The following is a 27,507-nucleotide window of genomic DNA, read 5'->3' as shown; positions in this document are numbered from 1 at the left end:
TGATCCAATTAATTGAATCAAAATATTAACACCCATGTTCCGATATCCACTTCCAATATTCACGTCAAATCCACGAACTTGAAAATTTGGTGTTCTTAATTCCACGTTCATTTTGAACTTTTCTGTAACCAGCTGAAATCAAAATAAGTGGAATCAATAGACTTATTATAATTCATTATTTTTAATTAAAATTTAATTTAATTATATTTCATTAAAAATTACGCAGTTTTAATAAAACTCATGTATTAAATATAAAACATTCCAAATTTTTTACGTGAATACTTTTTTTAACCGGAAATACACACATCTTGGACATAATTCAACTTTCACCAAGACTTTTGCAAGTGAATTGATTTCACGAAAATTCCGGTGAAAGTGGATTGTAGGACACGAAAATCGTGTGATTGATTCACATTCACCTGGAAGTGGATTTGGAAATATGGGCATAAGTTTTTAATTGCAAAATTTCCAAAATTCAATTATGATTATAATTTAAAAAATTTCGTTGATATTTTTTCTGTGTATAGTAGAAATTAGGCGACCGTGGGTGTCCGTACACCTTTCAGAGGTTACACTGTATTAATGGTTAATAATTAAACTGACATAACGAACGACATCCTAAAAGTATGCTTTATATATGCTAACGAATAAAAAAACGCAGTCATATAAAATAGACTGCTAACATTTCAATGTCCTTAGCTTGCTTTACAAATTTAAAAAAATATTATGAATATTTTCCTATATTCATAATATTATCCTAAAGCTTAAACAGCTCTATGTTCATAGAAATTAAAATCGTTTTAAAAAAAATTTTTAATGCTAATGGTTATTATTTATTTTAAAGCAATTAATTTATAAATAAGGTCGCAACCGAGGACTGCCTTGTTTATACTCTGAATATAACAAAAATTTTAAAAAATTTTAGGTATACATATACATATATAAAAAAAACAATGTATTTAAAAACTAATTAAAAAAACTGTTTGCTAATTTATTTTCATTTTAAATCATTTATCTCATATTTTACTTTTGAAATCTTACTTCTTTTGTTTTATATGAAAATGTTATTTGTTGATTGATTGATTTTTGTCTTGTTTCTTGCTTTAATTTTTTTTCTTTAAATTTTCTTTTCTTAATTTCCTAATAAATTTTATAATATAAACTATTTTTTTTTATCTTATGTCTTAGTATATTTAAGATTCCCATTTGTTTTTGTTAAAAATATATTTATAATAATATTAATATAATAATAATAATAACACTATATCAGCAAATACACAAAAATTTGTTCTTTTTATATTTATTTTCATATTCTTGTTTTTTTTTTTGTTTGTGGGGGGTTTTGTTTAAAACGAAACACAGTTGATATTTTTCATATGTTTTTTTTTTCCTCTTTCCATCTCTATTATCATCATCGACATTTGTTTAGTAATCGTATGGGTTTTTGTTAAGATTTATATTTTATCATATATATATATACTAGTATATATAATTTATTTAGTTATAGCTTAAATATGATTTAAAGTTATTACCACCTACTACAAAAAAAAAAATCTTTCTGTTTTACTGTTGTTGTTGTAGTTGTTTTTTTGTTATTTGATGATGCTTGGATCTATCGGTAATGCATATCCTCAGTGTATATATATGTATGTATATATAGGAGCAATAATGCAGGGCTGGCTGGTGGGGCTTAGTTTTGCTTTAGTTTTTATATTAGTAGAGGCTATATTTCTTTTTCGATTTTGTGGTTTATTTGTAAAACAACCATTTCCGTTTGAATCAGCTCTGTTTGTTGGAGAAAAATGATGTTAGCCATGATAAAGTATTTGTTTTTTATATTGAAATTGGTTTTATTTTATTTATTTGTTTTTTTTTTTTTGTTTATTTGTAATAAATGTTTTGTTTTTTGTTTTATTTATTCATATCCTAAAGTTCACATCCATTAAATTGAATTGTAATGATAAAAAAATAATGATATTTAAAAAATAAAACGAGAATTACAAATCAATAATAATAATAATAAAATAATTTCACATTGTTGTTGTTTCATAAAAAAAAAAATCTTATATAAAATATTAGAGGCATGGTTTTTATCTCTTTATAAAAATAAGTAGTATGAGAAGAAATGAAAGAGGAAACAAGTTAAACATTCAAACGACAACTTGCTAATACTTTTTCATAATAATGTAGATTGGTAGGTAGGTTGATTGGTGGTGGTTGTAGTGGTAGTGGTAGTTGTGGCGGTGGCTGGGGATAATCTTTTTTCAGGCGAGAATCTGTTTGCTATTTACTTGCGAGGAGAAAAAGCCTTTTGGATTTTGGAATAGATAAAATGGGAGCCTTGGGACGATCTGGTTTGGGTGGCATTCTGCAGTTCACAACTGTTTCAAAATTTGTTCGCTTTAAAATTTTCATTTTGTTTGTTTGTTTGTTTTATATTAACTTTCTATTCTTATTTGTTTGGCTTTTCAGACAAAATGTTATCTTGGCTTTGATTGTAATTTACTTTAAAATTTATTTTATTTTAGATGTTGCTGCTTGCTGGGAGAGTTTCTGGTTTTATTCTATTTCTCTGATTTTATTCTATTCTTGTTTTATCCATCGTTCATTTTGTAGTATTTGTTTGTTTTATTTATTTAGCAGTATTATATACTCTATGCTTTGCTTGCTGCCTATGTTGTATGTTGTTCTTGTATAATTAAATATATAGTAGTTTTATGTAGTATGCAGTTTTTTTTTTATCCTTATATTTTGTTTAATGTTATGGTTAGTTTATAAATCTCTCAGATTCATGCAGGTTTGTTGAACAGGTTGTTGTTAATGTTATAGTTGCTTCAGATATTTGATTTGGAGAAACTAACACGTAAATGATTCGACTCAGACAACTGATGATTGTGCATTTTGATAAGAGCCAATACGGCTTCTTCGACAGTGGAGAGCTGTAACAAGGCCATTTTACGATCCTTACTGAAATTGATGCAATGAAAAAAAAAAAAAAAAACAGAAATTAGTAGGAAAATTCAAAATAAATTCGTAATAAAAAAACGGATACTTACGGGAAAAATTTAAATGCCTTGACTTCAAATTTGTTGGAGGTGAAGGCTTCTTTTATATCTTCCTCAGTACAGGATGATCTAAAATAAAAACAAACAAAAAAACATAAATATCATATATTTAAAAATTAACTAAATACAAAATATGAAAAGCTAAGAGGAGCCGACCAATAATTAAGAACTAATCACACAAAATTTTTTTTTTGATTTAATCACGAAATTAATTGATCCAATTATTTTTTTTCATTGAAATATCTCGAATCAAAGAAATGATAGTATCAATTAAAAAATTAATTAATCTAATTAAAACATGTATTGATACTATTAATTTTTGTTTAAAATTAAATTAAATTAAATTTTTAATTGAATATTTTATAAAACTCAAGCCTTTAATTGGACAAATTTTCGTGAAACTTTTTTCTGTGATTGGAGGTATTCAGCACATCCTCCATGGGAACCACCGTGGTGCAATGGTTAGCATGCCCGCCTTGCATACACAAGGTCGTGGGTTCGATTCCTTCGACCGAACACCAAAAAGTTTTTCAGCGGTGGATTATCCCACCTCAGTAATGCTGGTGACATTTCTGAGGGACCTCCTTTTTATAGCAATGACCTTGTCATTGAGCTTAACATGGAATCGGACAGCACTCAGTGATAAGAGAGAAGTTCACCAATGTGGTATCACAATGGACTGAATAGTCTAAGTGAGCCTGATACATCGGGCTGCCACCTAACCTAGCACAAAATTAATTGGTGCTAATGTTTAAAAAAATTTTTAATTTTAATTGACTTTGTAGAAATAGTCAATTGACAATTAACTTATTAAATTACTTTTTTTTAAATCAAAACGAAATCAATAAAATGTGCTATTGGATCATTTAAATTTTAAATTGGAACAATACATTTGTTAGCTCATCAACTCCAATTAATATTGTAAATTGCGTATCTTGAAATGACGGAATTCAGCAAAAAAAAAAAAAAAAAAAAAATGAATTCGAAATTTTAAATTCAAATATATAAAAAAATTTCACGAAAAAAATTCCAATAAAAGTCTTAATGAGTTAAAAAAATCAATTAAAAATTTAAAATTAAAATTTATATAAATTCAAATATATAAAAAAAATTTCACGAAAAATTTCCAATAAAAGTCTTAATGAGTTAAAAAAAAAATCAATTAAAAATTTAAAATTAAAATTTATATAAATTCAAATATATAAAAAAATTTCCAATAAAAGTCTTAATGAGTTAAAAAAAAATCAATTAAAAATTTAAAATTAAAATTTATATAAATTCAAATATATAAAAAAATTTCACGAAAAGTGTTCCAATAAAAGTCTGAGTTTCCAATAAAAGTGAGTTAAAAAAAAATTCAATGAAAAATTTAATTGATTCAACAAAATTTGTTATTGAAACAAAAATCACAAAACTTAATACACCTAGACCTCGCTTTGCGTCGCTCCAAAACAAAAAAACACGACGCAAAGTGAATTATGAGTTTCTATGGCAAACCATGCACAGGTTAGAGATAGACAACAACGATAACAACACATCTTCGACAATCTAACGACGCAAAATGAAAACTGGTACTAATTTAGGAGCGACGCAACTTCGAAACAACGAATTTTTTAATTGATTTTAAATTAAATTTTTAATTGCTACTATCGCATCTGTGATTGAAGACATTTCAACAAAAAATTAATTTGGATCAATTAATTTCGTAATTGAAGGCAAACAATATTTTTTTTTGTGTGTAGAATGGTGCTAGTGTTAACAATTTCTCTTATCAATCCTGTATTTGGGGCAAGCTTTCAATAGAGGATTTTAAAAAAATCCCTAAACTGTTGTAAATCGTATTTACACATATATGTACATTGTTACTTACGGAATGTTACTTAAATGCAATGTTGCCGATGGCGGATAGATGTTTTGATAATTTTTACTGCCTGGTTTCTTGAATCGATGCAATGGATTCTGGGAGTAGTCACGTGTAAGGCCGGCATCAGGTTGTCCTTCCTTCGGCAGTTGTACGGCCTGATGTTTGCTAGCCATAACACGTATTGACTTACCCCATAAGCGTAATTTGTCAAGGTGATTCATAGCTGTAAGTAATAGAAACAAAATATATTAGTAAAACGTAGACATAAATATACTAAAAAAAAGAGATTTTATTTTAGACTTATAAAAAAAGGGGCAACCAAATTGTTTCATCGAAATGTAAATAAAATTAACCATTAAATGCACAAGATCACCGATTCCTCCGAAAAAATATATAATATGGAAAATGGTAACAGAAGAAAAGTGGCATACCACATTTTTTCAAAAAAACATAAAATGTTTATTTTTTCAAAAAAACAAAAAAAAATGTTTTTTTTTAATAAAAAATAAAAAAAATACAGTGTGCATTAATTTAAGCCTTTTTTTTTACAAATAAAAATCTGAAGTATATAATAGAGAATAGCCGTTTTTTTACCAAACATTAATTTAAAATCTGGTAAATATTATTTAACTTAATATTTGTATTTTTTTTTAATTTTTGGTCAAAATCTGATTTTGACTGCAGATTACTCAGAAATACTACACATTTTCCGGAAAACTATATTTTTAAAAATAGCGTTTAAATGCAACAAAGTTGATTTCATACAACTCAATCGTAAGAATTTTTTTCTGGTCGTATCTTAAAAGATACAGTGCGCATTTAAGAGTTAAAGGTTGTTGTAAGTTTTTGGCTTTGAATTGAAAGTTCATAGAATCTCTCTTAAATAGAAGGACATATAAATAAACAACCCCAAAAGTATGCTACGGCACAAACTAACTTTACTTAAATTTTCATGATCTCTGAAAAACACTATAAATAAACCGTAATGATATAAAGTAGATTCCAATTATATTTTTTTATACCTCCACCATAGGATGAGGGGTTTGTAACACATCGAAATATTGCTCTAAGACCCCATAAAGTATATATATTCTGGGTCGTGGTGAAATTCTGAGTCGATCTAAGCATGTCCGTCCGTCCGTCCGTCTGTTGAAATCATGCTAACTTCCGAAAGAAACAAGCTATCGACTTCAAACTTGGCACTAGTAGTTGTTATTGATGTAGGTCGGATGGTATAGCAAATGGGCCATATCACTTTTACGTATAGCCCCTATATAAACGGACCCTCAGATTTGGCTTGCGGAGCCTCTAAGAGAAGCATATTACATCCGATCCGGCTGAAATTTGGTACATGGTGGTGATATATGGTCTCTAACAACCATGCAAAAATTGGTCCACATCGGTCCATAATTATATATAGCCCCCATATATACCGACCCCCAAATTTGGCTTGCAGAGCCTCAAAGAGAAGCAAATTTCATCCGATCTTGCTGAAATTTGGTACATGGTGTTGGTATATGGTTTCTAACAACCATGCAAAAATTGGTCCACATCGGTTCATAATTATATATAGCCCCCATATAAACCGATCCCCAGATTTGACCTCCGGAGCCTCTTGGTGGAGCAAAGTTCATCCGATCCGGCTCAAATATGGAACGTGGTGTTAGTATATGGCCGCTAACAACCATACCAAAATTGGTCCAAATCGGTCTATAGTTATATATAGCCGATTTCTAATCACACAAAAATTGGTCCAAATCGGTTCATAATCATGGTTGCCACTCGAGCCAAAAATAATCTACCAAATGTTTATTTCTATAGAATATTTTGTTAAAATTTTATTTCTATAGAAAATTTTGTCAAAACTTCATTTCTATAGAAAATTTTATTTCTATATAAAATTCTGTAAAAATTTTATTTTTATAGAAAATTTTGTCAAAATTTTATTTCTATAGAAAACTTTGTCGAACTGAATTGTATACATATTTAATCGGTCTTTATTGATTTAATATATACCACGTATGGACTTACTTACAACAATTTAGAAGACGGTGTTAGCAGGTTTTAAGATACCTTGCCACCGGAAGTAACCAATTGGCGCCTTAAAAATATATCCACACAAAGAAAATTTCATTAAAAATTTTTTCTACCAGTGTATGCCCTAAGGTGAAACATAATGTGTTTGAACAATACAAACAATATTTTGTTTGGACCAACCCTAAAAATATATATGCTTGAAGCAAAATGTGTTTGGGGTATATGTTACAGAAGCGATTTTTTTTTTTGAGGGTGTAGAGTGTCATGTATTATAGATGTCATGTTTGATCATTTCCCTCGAATTCACTTCAAAAAAAAAGCAAAATCACATATGAAATGCATACAGTTTTGTTTCCCTTAACAACAAACATTCGCATTCAATTATTTTTCTTCTTAAATACCCCCCATTGGTTTTAACGATACTCTAGTCGCAATGAGTTTTGCAGTTTGTTTCCAAAAGCATGCATAACGAACAAACCATGCAAATTACAATTTGAAATTCTTAAAGAGTAATTTTCAGGGTTAACGCCTTTAACAAGGTGTTAAAGGGTCATTTGGGGTTGTACCATGTTGTTTTGTACTGGCGATCCTTCGAAACAGAACTCTAGGTGGTTCAGTGGTAGTAATGTTTGTCAATATTTATGTCACCTTCATAGTAAACAAAATTCACACACAAACAAATGTATGTACACATACACAAGGGACAGACAGATTCGCATTTACAATTGAAATAAATGTAAAAAGAAATGCTATATTATGTGACTGTCCGACCACACGCACACTTACATTGACTACTAATATGCCACAAGGGCACTAAAATAATGTTGTTGTGTTCACCCTCAAAAAAAATCGCCTATCTAACATATGTTCCAAACATATTTTGCAGGAAGCACATATATTATTGGATACTGCCGAATCATTAATATGTTTGTTTAATGTGAACATATTATATGTTTGGAAGCATTTTGAGCCCAAAAATATTATATGCTTGGAAGAATTTTCCCCATAGACGATTGTGCTCATTCCCTAACATATTTTTCACTTCCACGAATATTTTTAGTTCTTGGCACCTTTTTCTGTAATACAAATAATGTTGAAGAAATTATTCAATTTTATATATTTTTTTTAATTTTACCTTTCGCCTGGACGGAGAATCGAACCGAGGACCATACAGTTTGTAAGCCAACACACTACCACTGGGCTACGTAGCTGTTATAGTCACCAGTAGACAATTATCGTTATAAATTACATTTATATAGCATAGTTTGCAGCGCCCACGAGCCCATGCAAACATAACATTATTTAACAGAAACATACATGTGTTGGCAACGTGGAACAGTGGTTAGCATGTCTGCCGTGCATGCAAAGGGTCGTGGGTTCAATCCCTGCTCCGACCGAACACCAATTGTTTTTTTTTTTTTTTTGTTAATTTACACATTGATATTTATACTATATTAAAGTTTTATAATGAAACTTCGAAATGTGGTTTATTAAAGATTTACAGTCAGAAACAGTGCTTGATATAAACGAAATGGAGTGAGTTTGTTGATAAAATATTACTTTTTAATTGCAAAAATAACAAGTTTGTAACAAAAAACTGTTTTTGATATAAAAGTTTGAAATTTTGGAAGGAATTCAAAAACTCCAATAAAAGAAGAACGTGGAGTCGAGTATAAACATACATAAATAATGCAATAATATACACATAAATTTATTTTGACGTGAAAAGTTTTTTCTAGCATTTAACACCATTCTAAATGCATTTAAAACTTATCGTGTTTTGTACTTAATTTCATTTTTACCTTTAAGGCCGGTATTAAGTTGGCATTATCGCTCTAAAATGACCATGTTTTGCATATTACTTTTCTTTAATAATTCATTTTAAAGCATATAAACTTTTTCAATTGTTTTAGTGCAAAACTTTAACTTAATGCCCGCTTTTATATTTGAAGGTGTCCGTCAACTCCTCTTGGACTACTTATTAATAAAGAGGAACTAAACTTTGTTTTTATACATTTTACTGTATAATTTTTCAATATTTCCTCCTTTTTTCATTTTACTGTCCCGACTCTAAAAAGAGTATAGTGCCCTTTCGTTATTTTTATGATGATCCCTTCGTATTTTGTGTATATTTTCCACCATTTTAATTTCCTTTGCCTGAATATTTTGACTTACTCCTCGTACGTTCCGTTTTCTTTTAACGAACCAAGAAAAATGGTGTACCCATAATGCCAAAATGATAAACAAAACACATGTCCACACATATTTAAAATGTTGCTCTCAAGGCGAAAACACATACTGTTTTTTTTTTCAAATGTCTATTCTCTTGGTTCCGAATTCCTATTCTCTTTATTCCGAATACTCATTCTAATATTCCAATTAAATAATATTTAGACTTAAGCATATACAATTTTTGGCCTTATCATAAAACAGTTTTTCAAAACAACATACAAGCGGTTTAACAAAAATTGCTCTCTTTTGATTCTCTCGCTGTATTATGTTGATATCTTTCGTCAACCCTCCCGGTTTCATCTCTATTTCTTTCTCTATACACTCTCTGTCGCTCTCTGAATAAAATATCGCAACATATATATGTTTACTCGAAATTTGTAAAATTATATAAGTTTGCATTCACACATATAATTTTTATGAAACATGCATGCCCCAAGCATAATATATTCTAACATATTAACATATGTGTCCCAAACATTTAGTGCTAGTTTGGGAACATTACATGTTTGCACTTAAATATATTGTGTTTAAAAATTGTGTCCGAAACACATTTTGTTTATATCGGAACATATGAAAAACATATTTTTCTAACAGTGTTATATTCTGATACAGGACGGACCAAAGAGCTATTCGATTTCGACCGGAGAAGCTGGGGAGATGATTGGAGTTGGGACTTACATTCAGTTGCATTTTTAATAGAGCTGTAAAACATAGTCAAGCAGACAGACAGACAGACAGTCAGACTGGCAGGCTGGCAGGCTGGCAAGTAAACTGCCAAACAGGTACATTTATGTATGTAATAAACTATGTGTAGTACAACATACATTATTGTACATATTATAGTATACACTCTTCTTATCCCTTTTTAGTGTGTGTGTGTGTGGATGTTGGTACATTCAATACAAATGTAGCTTTTTATTGCATATGCTCATAAAATATTAACAAATTCATTTGTTACATCAACGAACCGGCAAAATTGAACACAAAAACGAATGGAGTCAAGCTTAATACGAGAAAAAGGCACACACACACACACTCCCAAACATTCCCAACCAAATATTGAAGCAAATATTTTACAGGTGTGTTTTTCACATATCCATACAATGGTCTCGCATACATAGGTGCCATTGTGTTTGTTTTAACGTCTGCATAAAAGGAAACTACAATTGTTAAGCGTAATAAAAACCAACACATTGGCACAAAAAAAGGAAATAAAAAAAGCCCCGTTAAAAAAAAAACCAAAAGAAAAATAAAAAATTCAGGAAATATCTCTTCCAAATTTAACCGTGCAAATTGTGTATATGAGGGTGGTGTAATAAGGGTATATGGGAAAAGCCCAATGATATGGAAATGTTTGAAATTTCTGATTCCTCTTAATCAGTGTTGCCGTTGAGAATTTCTAAAAAGTGTCAATCGCAATAATAAAGGGCACAATCATTATAAACAAGTGAGTAAAGTAGAAAGTCGGGCGGGGCCGACTATATCATACCTTAAACCACCCCTACTGAATTAGTAAAGCTTGTTTGTGGGGTATTTTGTGGCATTTCCATATTTAAGAACATTTCGGGGTACATGGGAGTTTTATCACAATCTGAATAGAAATGTCGGATATTAGGATCTTTAGTTGATTCTGAACCTATAGAGTTAGTATGCCACTAATATTGAGTCCATTATTAAAAATGAGGAAATCGCTAAATTAGGGCAATAGATTTATCTAATAGCTACATGGAAGTCTAAATACGATCGGCTAATACGAGTACATGTGCATTTGAAATTTGAGCAACATAGGTTAATAAATAAGAGTTTTATGGCCAAGTTTGGGAAAATCGATCGATGCATTTGTATTCATGGGAGCTATATCTAAATCTGAACCGATTTCGATGATATTTTCCAGATTTGGTTGATACCACCTTGTGCTAAATTAGAGTAAGATCGGGTATTAAATAAGGCTATTATGGCCAGAAATAAAGTTATTAGGGCTACATTTTTCAAAAACGATGAAATTTGGCACGCTTAAAGGGTGGTCAATTGGATTACGTTGTGACAAATTTGACGCCGATCGGCCGCAATCTGACCCCATTTATCGAAATAGGGCGATACATACATATATATGGGAGCTATATTTATATTTAATCCGATTTTTTCCAAATTCAAAAGCATTCGTCCCTGTGCCAATAAAGCGCCACATACCTAATTTCATCAAAATCAGTTAATAATTGCGACCGGAATCCTGCGAACAAGAAATACATAGACAGACGGTCGGACACCAAGAGCTAGATTGACTCACGAAGTGATTCTGAGTTGATCGGTATATGTTTTATGGGGTCTAAAATCAAAGTTATTATACCCTGAACACTATGTGGTTTAGAGTATAAAAAGTGGCACACTTTTTTATAAGCAAATAATACAAATTAAATGTATTTATCTAAATAGAATTTTGAAATCATTAATATCAAAATAAATTTAAATTATCCTAACAATATTTTTATATCTAACATATGTTATATTAGCGAAAATCCCACTTGAACTTGTCAATTGAGGAGAGAATAACGATTTGCTTACTATACAAAAATTTCGTTGCATAGTTTTAGGCGGAACATGTGTCCGCTTGAAAACATTATGCTGTGCTATTGGTAGCGAAAACTTCATTATCTGTTAAGGTACTTATTACATCTCTGTAATCTGTAAGATCGGGATCAATGTTTGCAAAAATATATTACGTATAAATTCAATTATTTAGATTATGCCATTAAATGACAAAAAAATGGCACAATAATGTAAAAAAAGTATTGCATTTAGTGGAAAAACAAAAAAGTGCCAAACACCGCTCTTAACACACAGAAATATTTACATATACTCTGGTTATAATGTTGTGATTTTAGGCTTGGTTTAATATTGTTTCTATTTTTGAAATATATGAGTTGAATACTAGAGATAATTGTTTAATAAATAGTATCAGACATCAACAGTTTTGACTACCTATTTCATTTTAAAAAAACTTATTATACCCTGTACCACAGTAGTGGTGAAGGGTATAAATATTATATGAAATGGTCAAAATATTTCCGATTTAAAGGGTGATTCTTTTGAGGTTAGGATTTTCATGCATTAGTATTTGACAGATCACGTGGGATTTCAGACATGGTGTCAAAGAGAAAGATGCTCAGTATGCTTTGCCATTTCATCATGAATAGACTTACTAACGAGCAACGCTTGCAAATCATTGAATTTTATTACCAAAATCAGTGGCAGAAAATCCGCTTTTTTATCGACAAATTTTGTTCAGCGATGAGGCTCATTTCTGGTTGAATGGCTACGTAAATAAGCAAAATTGCCGCATTTGGAGTGAAGAGCAACCAGAAGCCGTTCAAGAACTGCCCATGCATCCCGAAAAATGCACTGTTTGGTGTGGTTTGTACGCTGGTGGAATCATTGGACCGTATTTTTTCAAAGATGCTGTTGGACGCAACGTTACGGTGAATGGCGATCGCTATCGTTCGATGCTAACAAACTTTTTGTTGCCAAAAATGGAAGAACTGAACTTGGTTGACATGTGGTTTCAACAAGATGGCGCTACATGCCACACAGCTCGCGATTCTATGGCCATTTTGAGGGAAAACTTCGGAGAACAATTCATCTCAAGAAATGGACCGGTAAGTTGGCCACCAAGATCATGCGATTTGACGCCTTTAGACTATTTTTTGTGGGGCTACGTCAAGTCTAAAGTCTACAGAAATAAGCCAGCAACTATTCCAGCTTTGGAAGACAACATTTCCGAAGAAATTCGGGCTATTCCGGCCGAAATGCTCGAAAAAGTTGCCCAAAATTGGACTTTCCGAATGGACCACCTAAGACGCAGCCGCGGTCAACATTTAAATGAAATTATCTTCAAAAAGTAAATGTCATGGACCAATCTAACGTTTCAAATAAAGAACCGATGAGATTTTGCAAATTTTATGCGTTTTTTTTTTTTTTTAAAGTTATCAAGCTCTTAACAAATCACCCTTTATTTTAAGCCGCCGCCGAATATGTCGACTCATCTCGACTCAAAATTAGCCGCAAATTAATAAAAAATATTGATTTAAATCCGAAAATTTTTTTAAATAATTTTTGTATTTTTTGTTAAAATGTTAAGGTTTCCACCCAAAATCAGTCAGTATCAAGTTGCTATAATAATTTTGCAAAAATTAGCTCAGAATGAAATTTAAATGTGATTGTGAGATTGGTTGTACAACTAATCTCATTACCATTCGGATAACTTCAAATTGATTTTATAATGAATAATTGTCCTCCGGCGAATAGGCAAATTTATATCGGCTTAGCCGTCAAGCCGCCGTCGCTGGAGGCAAAAAATTAGTGTCAGCCGGCTTCATTCTCTGGATCGGCTCCATTCTCTGCACAGAAATATTTACATATAATCTGGTTATAATGTTGTGATTTTAGGCTTGGTTTAATATTGTTTTTATTTTTGAAATATATGTATGAGTTGAAAACTAGAGATAATTGTTTAATAAGTCGTATCAGACATCAACAGTTTTGACTACCTATTTCATTTTAAAAAGATTATATGAAATGGTCAAAATATATCCGATTTATTTTAAGCCTCACTTCCGTTTCAATTTTTTTATACCATACTCATCCTCCCTTCTCTCTCACCCACGTTGTCTGTCGTTCATGCCATTTGCACATTTTTTTATGGTGAGTTAAGCCCAGTACACTAAGGTGCGATGAGATGAAGTGATAGTCTTCACTTACTCATACAGTCAGTTGAAGGCTACACATATTCTTTTGTCGTATTTCACAATTTTTATCTGTTCCATAGTCGTCGTCGTCGTTTGTATGTTGGCCAAGTAGATCTCTGTAGTTCATTCATTTGTAAGCTGTCGTCGTGTACCATACGACACAACAACCGGAATATGAAATTGTTGTATATATTTTTTTTTTGGGGGGAAATAGAGTAGCACATTAAAATCACTTTAACGGTAAAATAAAAATAACAACTTTAGAGTAAGTGTGCGTGAGAGCCTTCAGTGCTTTTGTGAGTGTATAGCATGTGAGTGTATTAATTTTTATTTGGGGATCTTTCAACGCATTACTGCATTTACACACTCAGTTCCAACAAAGCATAACACATACTCACATATGCAGGCATTTGAATGGTATGAGCAATGCTGACAGTGACCGTATGTTGTTCGTTTGAGGGGGTGTTAAAACAATAACTATGAAAAGAACAACAACATTTGAATGCGATTACTCTCACACACGTGTCCTCATAGGTAGGATACCCTTGATCCATTTATTTTCACTCATTCTATAGGACTACAAATGTAGTCCTGTCTACCTTGACTGTTGGGTTTCGTTTGTGAATATTAAAAAAAAAGAGGGAATATTTACATCAAGGGATTTTAGCATATATCTAGCAGAACGAACATTCATATCCATTTAAGATATACTAAAATTGTAACTTTAAACACATATGTTTGCGTTAGGTTCAAAGTATTGTATTAGACTGTGGTTCATAAGTAGCAATACAGTACATAAGTTTTGATAAAATTGACAAAAAAATTTTTATTATTTAATAAATAAAAAAAAAAAAAAAACAAACAATAAATAAAAATTAAATCTAAATCAAGATTTATACAAATCAGGCTTTAATATATCATGTCACAAACCAATAGAAGTTATCGAAATTAAATATTCGGTAATTGAAAAAAAAAAAAGAAACAGGAAGAATAAACAAATTTAAATCGTTTAGTATACCGATCGTCTTAGAATTAAATTCTGAGTCGATTTAGCGATGTCCGCCTGACTGTCAATCTGTCTGTCTGTATATGTAATTTTGTGTGCAAAGTAGAGCTCACAGTTTAACTCCAATCGTCCTAAAATTTGGCACAGAGTTTTACTTTGGCTCAAAGACAATCGCTATTAATTTTGAAAAAAAAAATTTTTGTTCAGATTTAGATAAGCTGCCATATATATTTATCACCGATTTGGTCATAATTGACGTATTTATCAACGTATTTTCTTAAAATTTCGTACAACCAAATGTTTTGGGGCTCTCGAAAAATATGCAAAGTATCAGCCAAATCAGTTCAGATTTAGATATAGCTCTCATATATATCTTTCTTCCGATTTGCACATATATAGCCTCAAAAGCCAGAGTTTTTGCAAAGGGAGTGCTTTTAATAGTATCGTTAAGTGTGCCAAATTTGGTTGAAGCCTGCTAAATTTGGCCTCAAAAGCCAGAGTTTTGCCCTGATTTGCTTCAAATTTTGCAAAAGGAGTGGTTTAATAGTATCGTTAAGTGTGACAAATTTGGTCAAAATCGGTTCAGATTTAGATATAGCTCCCATATATATCAAAAACCAGGGTTTGCCTTGATTTGCTTCAAATTTTCCTCAAAGAGTACGTTTACTAGTATCATTAAGTGTTTCAAAATCGCCACTGCTAAGTAGCTAAAATTATAAATATAACTCAAATTGTCCTATTTATCTCGAATAAATCTGTATCACGCTATAAATCACAAAATGATCTTTTGTACAATTGCATTATAATTGCTCCAGCTTTATATTTCCCATATTTTTTTTATTAACATTGTGTTTCATTCTAAGACGTTAGCCGATTTAAATTTTAATTCTAGAGATTTTGTAGAAGTACAAAACATTGTCTTCAAATTGGTTAAGATATAAATATTTGTATATGGAAATATAAAACTTCATGAAGGAGTTGAGATGGTAACACAAATTTTTGTCTACATAGTTGTGAAGGGTATAATATAGTCGGCTCCGCCCGACTTTAGACTTTACTTACTTACTCTTAAATTAAATTTAAATTATTCTAACAATCATTTTATCTTGATTTCATGGAATGTCACTGGTTAAAGTTAACAGTTCAAGGGAGGTAACATGAATTATATACTAAAAACTACTTTTGTTGCATAGTTTTAGGCGAAATTGTGTTCGTTTGAAAACAGTATGATATTCGAAGGGAAAAGGGATTGTAAATATTGTTTTGTTAGCGCAAACTAGATTATTTTTAAGGTACCTATCACATCCATAATCTATGAATCAAAATCAAATATCATAAGAAAAGTTAATAATAATGTATGTAATATGTATTAACATTTTTTTGAATTGATTTTGTATAAATACAAAAATACGATAATTTTTTTCTATATGGTACAAATTTTATGAAATATTTAATTTGTCCAAAGAACATTGTAAATTACTTCTTTTCGAAACTACGTAAGCTATTAACTACCACTGTACCTAAATGTTTGTATATAATTGGAGGATTGTCATTAGAGCTAGGTGTTTATAGGTGGCCACTTAAGAGAATAAAACAAGGATTTTTGCGTGTGTTTGCTGAACATTTGGGCTTTAAAATGACAATAAAAATATTATTGTTTTTTCAACAAATTACTAAAAATAAAAACAAAATATTTTCAATGCCTTGCACATAACAACAAAAGCTATAATATGTTGACACACTATCCCATAATGTATGGTCTAACAATTTTATGTTATTAAGGGTCACATTTATGGGGAGACCATAAAGAAATTATTATGTCCACAAGAGTATGAAATTATCGCATGTCATCTATAACATAAATAAGGATTTTTGTAATCATATCTTCTTCACTTATTTTGGGGCTGATCTCTGGTTTATTACAAAAAATGCTGGTGAAATCCTAAGAGTATTTTAATTTGATATATCCTAGGGACATTATTAGACTTGTTGTATATTTTTTAATAACGCCACTAGATACGAAGAGTATGCTAATGGTATGGGTTCACTGACCAATTAGCGGTAGGCATATATGAGACAACAAACATTTATTTATTAACCCATCGGCTGACATGGGAAATTTGGGAAATTGGTCTTTTCATCAATATTATTTAATACTTGGCACTTCACAATATCAAAACATTTTTTTGTCATACTCTCGCTTACATTTACAAATGAGTAGTGTTCATGGTGGCGATTAGATAGGCAGGAATATCTTTAACCCTAATACAAGCATTAGCTTTCCTATTTATACAAGAAAATATATAAAATGTTAGTTTTCACTATTTATGTTTGAGTACGATAATGTCGAAAATATTGGCAGTATTAGCTAAACAAAGCAACAACCAAATTTCAATATTAAAAATTTAAAATTTTCGTGTATTAAATATTTGCAAAAATAAAAACTTCAATAGAGCAATGGTCAAGACTAAAGTAACGTAGCTTTGCAAATGCTTGCTTGAAGACGACAATGGCGCCCAACGAGGGGCATCAATGAGATTACTCTCGTTGTCAATTAGATATCTGCATATCAATAATCAAACTGTTCGTTTTATTCAATTCGAAAGTTTTTAAAATTACTAGACTTGGAATAAATTCAAAAATTCGTAAAAAAAGATTTCTTTCTATGAAATTTATTTGTTGAATATATACAAATGGCTCCCAACGTGGGACAAATGTATCAATGTATAACATTGTGTTTTCGAATTAGTTTCTTTTGGTTTAATCCAGTCCAGGCTGCTTCAAATTCGTTTTTGAAGGTGGAAATGGCGTCAAGCGGGGAATATATATGTAAATGCCAGACGCGAGAAAACATAACAAGAATTAAGCTCTTCAAACTGCAATGATTTCCAGCAGTACATTCTGCTCCAAAAAATGGACCTCGTTACTTATTAGAAATTTTCAGTTTAACGAATAACACAAACTGACAGCAAGTTTTGGTACTTTTGACTTGGGAAGACTTTAAATGACACAAAACAAGGGACATAATCATAATTAGGAGAAATATGTTAATAAAAAATTAGCGAATTGTAAATGGCACCCAACGTGTGATAAAAAAGCATTTCTGAAAGAATTATTTTTGTTATTTTCGCACGTGATATTTGTACTTAATATTTTCACTATAAAATTTTGAAATCATCGTTATAATCGGTCCACGTTAAGCGGGGAATATATATGTAAATGACGCTAAACCCAAGAAAACATAACAATTAAGCTCTTCAAACTGCAATGATTTCCAGCAGTACATGCTACTCAAAAATGGACCTCGTTACTTATTAGAAATTTTCAGTTTAACGAATAACACCAACTGACAGCAAGTTTTGGTACTTTTGACTTGGGAAGACTTTAAATGACACAAAACAAGGGACAGAATCAAGAAAAATTTGCAAATTGTAAATGGCGCCCAACGTGTGGCAAAGAGGCATTTCTGAAAGAATTATTACTGTTATTTTCGCACGTGATTTTCGTTGTGAAATCATCGTTATAATCGGTCCACATCAATTATATACTTAAAATATGTTTATTGAATAATAATAAGTCCCATACTTTTATATTTTTGTAAGTATTCTCTGTAACACAATGTTATACATTAGTCTTTTTTTCGGGTGCCACTTACATTTCCTAAATCCAGTTTTAGTACATTAAAATCCCCCCTTTTTAATGTAAATGTCAGCCCATAAACTCTTGTCTTTTTTGGTGTGAAAAACTTGCCTTTCACCAAAATTACTATTTTCATGGAGATAAGCGTGCGTGTTTGTATGTGTGTGTGTATGTGAAAGGATATACACTGCAGGATACAATTTCACATTTGTATTAAGAACTCCACAGGCTGCAATGCCACAAAAGTTGATAGTGTGAATTTGATGAACAATTCGAGGTTCATTTAACAAATGTACTTTTATCCCCCAAACCTCAGCAACACCACAGAATATCATACCACCATGTATGCATGATATGCCATCAAGCCTCAAAACCCCTCGAAACGGCATCATATTGTGTGAAGAGGGCATGCAACAGAGTTCAAATGAAATGAGTCTTGGTATAGTGCACGCTTGGTGTTCACAGGCTAAATAAATGTTTGACATGTGTTTTATATTCGCCCATAGGTGGTGAAAGATAGTTTAGATAAGGCATATTGGGGAAAAAATTGATTTTGAAAAACCATGAAAGTCTTTAAGAGGACATATATTAAGAAAATATTTAGTATATTTACTCATTGGGAAAAAATAAAATAATAACACTAGTTTACACTGAAAATGTACGCTTGATGAGATTCGACTTTTCCTATGTAGTTTGATCTTTTGAATTCGAAAAAATGCTAAAACCTTTTTTATGGAACAGTTTTTGAGATATCCCGTTATTTTTAGTTTTTCTGTCTTTTTTCGCTAATTAAATTATATCTCGAGTTTTTAAATTTTTCTAAAAAATTTTTCGAATTCAGCAAATCAAGAAAGAAAGAAAAGTTGTACACGAAAACATTTTTTTTTGTAAACTAATGTAATTAGCTTCCTAAATAAGTAATTTAAAACCCCAAAACAATTTTTTTATTTCGAAGTATTATACATTTTGTAATCATTATCTAAATTATGTTTATGCCCTGCTTTGGGCGCCAGTTTCGAAAATTTTTGAATTTATCCAATATTTAGACGATTATATTGTTGCATAGATTTTGTGATGCGTTTAGTTTCAATCAATGGTAATTATAGAGGAGATTAAACCCCAAATAATACTGCTGATAACTTGTTGTTCGGACGGCCTTGCTCTCATTGAAATATATTTTAGGTCTCATTTATGATGATGTGTCCGAGATCTCGTTATTTACTTTTGTAATAAACCAAGATGGAAGTACTTATTCGTATAAACTACAGCAATCCGTCATGCACTTTGCACACACATATTGATGATACTTCTTAATTTATAGCACATCTACACATTTGTATGTCGATAGCCATAAGTCCTTGGCTTGGCAGCATATCATCCTGCTGAGAAGAGGTTTATTGAATGCATCACAGACAAACGAATACCTTTCATGCATAAATCTCAGTTTTAAACCTTAAAACTCATCAACAGCAATGAGACTTGCCATAGAACTTACAAAAGGGAATAATCTTCGAGATGAGAAGACAAATGGTCTGTGCAAGTGATATTTTCATATATGCATAGACTGACCAAAAACTCTGGTAAAAAGTACCACCATGATAACAATTCAAGGTAAAATTTGTTCATGTGTAAGAGTAACCACAAATATGAATGTGACATATGCCTATGTGATAGGCAATATACTTTTTGGGTTCATGTTGTTTTTTTCTGTCTTAAACTATAAATACTGATTGAAAATTATAGTTAAAGAAGATGAATGAGCTTTGTGAGTAATTGTCTCTGTGGGATATAGAAATTTCATTACCCATTCATTTGTGGCAAAGCCAAAGATAGCATATGTATATAATTTTGCTTTTTTGAAGATTTGAATTTTAAATTTTGGATTGACCATTTTTTTTTTGTTTGGTATTAAAGACATATACGGCAAAGTTGACTTACCCAAATAAGCTTGTTGTGGTTCGGCCATTTGTATGAGAGCTGAATCCTTTTTATTGTATAGTATCTTTACACGTTGCACATCGCCATAAACACCTGTTTTAAAGAAATGAATAGAAAGAAGAAAAAATTTATGGTTTTATATAAAATTTTTTTGTTTTATTTATTTTTCTAAATATTTATTTACAGCTAAAGGTGTGGATAATAGAAATGGAGTCCTTGAAACATTATGAGGCATAAAATGATAATAGATCTATCACCCTTTAATCTAAATGTTAGGATTTTAATCATTAAATTTAAAAATATTCGTATTTAAATATAAATTCAAGTGCAACTGCATTTTTTTGTTTTATTATGTACAAAAATATATTAGTTTTTTTTTTTTAATAAAATTTGATATTTTAATATTTAGTTATTTAAAAAATATAGGAAATTTACTTTACGATTGAGATCATATGCCTTAACATTAGCATTATAAAGAAGCGCCTAAAAGTAGCTAAGATAAATATAAATAATAAAGAGGATTTACTTAAAGTAGAATTTATGGTTATTTTGTCTTTCTATGCGCCTAAAATATTTAGTACAAAAAAAAAAATCGCTGTAACATATACCCCAAACACATATTGCTTCAAATATATATATATTTTCAGAATTGGTCCAAACAAAATATTGTTTGTAGTGTTAAAACATATTATGTTTCACCTTAGAGCATACACTGGAAGAAAAAACAAGTATAAACGGCCGTAAGTTCGGCCAGGCCGAATCTTGTACTTTTTCTATAGAAATAAAATTTTGGCAACATTTTCTATAGAAATAAAATTTTGACAAAATTTTCTATAGAAAAAAAATATTGAAAAAATTTTCTGTAGAAATAAAATTTTGACAAAATTTTCTATAGCAATAAAATCTTGACAAAATTGTTTATAGAAATAATATTTTGGTAGAATATTTTTGGGGATCGGCTATATATAACTATAGACCGATATGGACCAATCAACCGGATCGGGTGAATTTTGCTCTTCCAAGGGGCTCCGGAGGTCAAATCTAGGGATCGGTTTATATGGGAGCTACATATAATTATGGACCGATATGGACCAATTCCTCCATGGTTGTTAGAGACCATATACTAACACTACGTACAAAATTTCAACCGAATCGGATGAATTTTGCTCTTCCAAGGGGCTCCGGAGGGATCGGTTTATATGGGGCCTATATATAATTATTGACCGATTTCGACCAATTTTTGCATGGGTGTTTGAGGCCATATATTAACACCACGTACCAAATTTCAACTGAATCAGATGAATTTTGGTCTTCCAAGAGGCTCCGGAGATCAAATCTGGTGATCGATTTATATGGGGCCTATATATAATTATGGACCGATGTGGACCAATTTTTGCATGGTCAGTAGAGACCATGTACTAACACCATGTACCAAATTTCAGCCGGATCGGATGAAATTTGCTTCTCTTAGAGGCTCCGCAAGCCAAATCGGGGGATCGGTTTATATGGGGGCTATATGTAATTATGGACCGATGCGGACAAATTTTTGCATGGTTGTTAGAGACCATATATTAACCCAAATTTCAGCCGGAGCGGATGAAATTTTCTTCTCTTAGAGCAATCGCAAGCCAAATTTGGGGGTCCGTTTAAATGGGGGCTATACGTAAAAGTGGACCGATATGGCCCATTTGCAATACCATCCGACCTACATCGATAACAACTACTTGTGCCAAGTTTCAAGTCGATAGCTTGTTTCGTTCGGAAGTTAGCGTGATTTCAACAGATGGACGGACGGACGGACGGACGGACGGACATGCTCAAATAATCGGTTAAATCAATTCGTCTTCATAATAGAATTAAATTATTATTTAAAAAATATTAACTATGTTCCTAAGAGTAGGCACCAAAAATGTAAACAAAATTAAAATAATCATAAATAATAACCGAACGAATTGCCAATCATAGGGCAATTCTTTTATGGTTGTTTTACAGAAGTTTACAAACTATATTAAGTGAATGATCTATATATAGGGTAGATTTTTCGAGGGTTTCCTAATTCTAAAATATTCGAGTTAAATGAATAAAATTATTAACTTTAAAATATTAGAAAAATATTGCATATTTTTGGGGATAAGCAAAGTACAATCATAAGGAAATTCTTTTATGGTTGTTTTACTGAAGTTTACAAACTATATTAAATGAATGATTCATATATATAATAGATTTTTGAGGGTTTCTTAATTTTAAAATATTCGAGTTAAATGAATAAATGATTAACTTTAAAATATTACAAAAATATTGCATATTTTTGGGGGTAAGAAAAGTACAATCATAGGGCAATGCTTTTTTATGAAATGGTTGTTTCACTAAAGTTTACAAACTATATTAAGTGAATGATCTATATATAGGATAGATTTTTCGAGGGTTTCCTAATTCTAAAATATTCCAGTTAAATGCATAAATGATTTATTTTAATAATAATATTGCATATTTTTGGGGGGTAAGAAAAAGAGTACATTATTTTTAGATTATCCTAAAGACTTGAATTACTGTCTAACACTAATAAACTCTTCTAAAACAGTATTCATTTCATAAGAGAAATTTTTTCTTATAATACATTTATGCCTAGAATAATTTTTAACTCTTTAAATTACTTTTTAATTGATAATTATCGATTTTTCTTACTGCATAACATAAAGTTGCAAAATTTATGATTTATTTATTATTTTTTTTTCTTCTTCTTCTACTTGCTTTAAAGTTTTATGGTCAGAGTTCAGAGAAAGCTAAGTAGATGAAGGATATAAGACTTTGGTTGTGCAATACTACTGGTGCTGCTGCTGCTGCCAATATAGCATGGACCTGAGCTCACCTTGGTGATTTTACAGGATTTATTGGTGGTAATAAGATGGGCTGCTGATGGTGGTTTTTGGCCCAGTTTATGTTAAATACATGAACAGTCGGTGGTGCAACTGGATTTTATTGTTTTACTTGGAGAAGAAACTTTATAATGGTTTGGTTGTTCGCTGTTCATTCTCAAGCCACCCACCCACATCCGTTTATTATTGTATGCAACGGAAGTTTCATCATGAAACCCCCAAGTCCATTTACCTGAGCTATGCTGCATTATTGATTTTGTATTTCATTGCTTTTGTACAGACGACGCATTTGGTCATAGCATCGCTGATGGTAATGGGGGTTGAGTTGAGTTAAGAGGTTTCCCCCAGAGAAGAAGGCTAAGCTTAAGAGTTATGGTGGTTACTTGAATTTATCTTGCAATCCTGAACTACAGAAACTGGCTAAAAGACTAAAGCATAAAAATGAACAGCACAAAAAAAAAATTGATATTGAAAATATTGCTGGTCAGTATTCCAATATTCACTTGCATATGTCATGAGTGTGTATTTCAACGTAAATTGGCCCCAAAGCACCATAGCCAGCTTAAAGTGCAAATTGTGGCCATTTGCTACACTACCTACTCCACTGCCATAGAGTAGAAACCACCAACGAAGCGATCAAACATGCATTTCACTTCATTCGCATCTTGGGAATCTTTGGACCAGCATAACTAAGAAAATCTCTTGAAACAAATTGCCAGAATATTTACAATCGAATAAACTGAATTGCAAATTTAAACCAAACAAACCAGAAAAATGGATCAACCCGTAACCGTCATCGTAAACTTGCTTAACATGGCCAAAATGCCAATAAGTAAATTGCAAAACTTCGATGTTATATACAATCTAGGTAGAAGTAGTAGTACTAAACCTTATGCTTTAGATGGAAGTGCATCATGACATCAAAACTTAAGGACTAACAACAATCCCGCCTGTATGGAGAGTTTATCCTTACGATATTGAGAAATGTGCTTGTCTTTGTTGATTGAAACTCCCCCAACAATCCATTACATATGCTACGAGAATGTAATGGCTAACCGAATAAATGTATTCGGTAGAAAGTGGAATTGATATCATAATATTTAGATATATTTTCCTTTAGTTAAAAATTATTTCAACGAAATTCGTCGTATATATTTTCCATAACTCCTAAAACCATGCTACATTTTTTTATTTTTTTTGTGCCAGAAAAAGGCACCTTAAAAAATAATTGCAATTTCTCATTAAAATAAAAACCAACATTTGCGATCAACCGAATTATGAATATTCGGTTTTCACAACTGCATAAAATTAGATGAACTTTTATTATTTGAAATCGTTCAGTTACAGGTGGATGGTGGCAGAATCTATGTTTTGTTTTTACTGTAAAAAAAACCAGGGCAATGCTATAGATTTCTCTGTGTTTTCTATCAAACGATTTGACTTTTCAATAATAAAACAACTCAAATTCAAGCACCTTCAGAAGAGGGATTTTTTTTTCTCTCTCTTTGTTTATCAGAAATTATATTCCGGAATCAACCCTCAATTTCCGCACCCTTAACCACACATATTCAAACTGTTGAGGCATTCCACCTAAAAAATATAAATTCTCTACAATTTGTGATAATTTATTAGTATCCCTTATAGCTCCTCCAATATAGAAAAAAAAGCCTTAAGGCTTTTCCTTCCTCCCAGTGTGTATGTGTGTGTATGCCAATGTGATCAATAGAGTATAGTCTTTGCCATAGCTAAAATGTATTCTCTAGAGCAGCATTAGGATACAAGGATGAAGCGACCAAGTTCCCATACAACATCTCATCATGGTACATATTTGATGAAGAAATATGTGACTGTTGTATGTTAGTCTTTGGTTGGATGGAAGAGGTTGTTAGTTGCCGGCATTCATGGTTTATGTTTCGCATGCCATATATGTTGCCAATCGTTCTATGGATGCTTTTTATGTGCTACTGGTCGTTTTCTATTTTCTCATATTTTTTTTTTGTAAACTCAGTTTTTCTCTAAAGTGAGAGAACAAGAAAACAAAACATTAAATTGAGTGCAAATTTCCTTTTCTTTTGCACATCATAGCCCCTATGTTATAACAATCATACAAACTTGCATGGCACACAATTTGTACACATATCGCCAAGGATAATGTATTTTCTCTCTCCTCAACTGCTTCGAGGATATTCTGAGTATTTGCTACCATAAAAAGTATACAATCGTTGAAGCATTGAGGAAATTATGCGCTTGCATATCGATTCATTCATTTTAAAGTCATTCGATTCGTTTCGTTTTTTTTTCCTATTAAATGGAAATAAATCATTGTTGTATTGGCATTGAGCATAAAAGTGCAAATACTTGACTTCAAATCAAAGTAGAGTACAGTTGAATGGTCATGAGGGGACAAATGAGAAAATTCACATTTTATTGTTCAGGAAAGTAAAAACAGGGAAATGAATTGTAAATTTTTAAATGTTATTTCGATTTCAATTATAAATTTTAATTGTTGAATTGTGAGATCACAAATACGAAATATATATATATATATAAATATATATATATATATATATATATATATATATATATATATATATATATATATATATATATATATATATATATATATATATATATATATATATATATATATATATATATATATATATATATATATATATATATATATATATATATATATATATATATATATATATATATATAAAATATATATATATCTAAATGCGCATCACAGATGATATATGCATTTAAAAACAAAACGACTGAACGAAAACAACAAAAACAACAAAAACCATGAAAAATATACTTTTTTGTAAAGAAAGTACACTGAAAATAATATTATAATTTTTGAGCTAACAATAAATTGTTGCTACAGAAAATTTTTAAGTTCAACAAAATTTTTGTTGATATAACAAAATTGGTTGCTAAAGTAACTAAAATCGTAATTGTATTTACAAATTACGTTGTTAGCTCAAATTTAAACATAGTTTTAATTGTATTGACAATCAATTTAATTGATATTTTTTGTGTGTAAATATATTTTTTATAATTCATACACTAAAATAGTTTACCGGAAAACAATGATTTTTATCTTCCCTTAAGAAGTTCACCAATGTGGTATCACAATGGACTGAATAGTCTAAGTGAGCCTGATACATTGGGCTACCACCTAACCTAACGTATCTTCCCTTAAATGTTTTGGTATTGATTACGAGTTAAAAAAGCTGCTTCCTTAAAATTAGGATTTTTTTTAAGTAGCTCTCCAGTCTAAATCTAGTCTATATAAAATTACTACTGATCTCATTTATATAATTTTTGTTCTCTTTTTAATACACTGAAAAAAATATTGACCTAATATGGAAGATTATGCAACTTAAATTTTAGGACTGAAAATTTACACAATGCTAAGGACAAAATTCTTTAAAACAATGAGATTTTAATTAAAAGAAAGTTTGTAATCCTTGCTTCAAAAATTTTTTTCATTAAATTTACGACACAAATCTTGACATTTTGCGTATCTCTGCTGAAGTTGAAGTAAGGCAAATTTTCCTTAAAATAAAGAAAAACATTTTTAATTTAAAAAAATCGTCTTTAACTCAACTTACATATAGAATTTTTAAATTTAAGATAAAAACGCTTCAAATATAGGCTAAGACTTATTTTAAGGATTTGCATCTTTGGTTTAAAGTTTTTTTTTTGCATTAAGAAAACTGTTCTTACTTTGAAGTACCTGGCACAATTTGGATTTTTAAATTGGTATTTGTTTGGACCTAAATACCTTTATTGATATATCGCAAAAAGAAAATAAAAACTCGATGAATGAGATCTGTATCAAATTTTAATTTTATTGGTCGTAGATTTAAAGCCAGGGAGGTCCGTAAAAAATTTCTTTATTTTAAAGAAGCCGCATCTTTGGCTCGGAATCAATACCAAAATCCTTAAGGGAAGGTCAAAATCTTTGGATCCAAGTAAACTTTTTTAAAGTTTAATTATTAAAGTAAAGTTTAATTATAAAGAATTTTTCTGAATTATTAATGTCAAGTTGACCTTACCCCAACATTTTTTTCTTTCATGTTATGATACCCATTTT

At 30.6% G+C, this 27,507-nt stretch overlaps 1 protein-coding gene across 12 annotated transcripts in view; it reads right to left on the bottom strand.

Annotated features, from left to right (window-relative positions):
- Positions 1-809: 809 nt before the first annotated feature.
- heph (polypyrimidine tract-binding protein 1 heph) overlaps positions 810-27,507 on the bottom strand; it is a 564,267-nt gene continuing 537,569 nt past the window's right edge. For all 12 annotated transcript variants that reach the window (XM_075309406.1, XM_075308915.1, XM_075309123.1 and 9 more), the window contains 4 exons: positions 20,524-20,616; positions 4,936-5,152; positions 3,057-3,134; positions 810-2,967 (listed from right to left, as the gene is read on the bottom strand). In XM_075309406.1, the coding sequence (XP_075165521.1) occupies positions 2,835-2,967; positions 3,057-3,134; positions 4,936-5,152; positions 20,524-20,616 (521 nt within the window). In that variant the 3' untranslated portion in view covers positions 810-2,834. The remainder of the gene's footprint in view (positions 2,968-3,056; positions 3,135-4,935; positions 5,153-20,523; positions 20,617-27,507) is intronic.

The sequence above is a fragment of the Haematobia irritans genome, chromosome 1 (assembly GCF_050003625.1).
Source record: "Haematobia irritans isolate KBUSLIRL chromosome 1, ASM5000362v1, whole genome shotgun sequence".
NCBI classification, from domain to species: Eukaryota; Metazoa; Arthropoda; class Insecta; order Diptera; family Muscidae; genus Haematobia; species Haematobia irritans.
The sequence above is the reverse complement of the archived record's forward strand: the minus strand, read 5'-3'. Positions and strand labels throughout refer to the sequence as shown.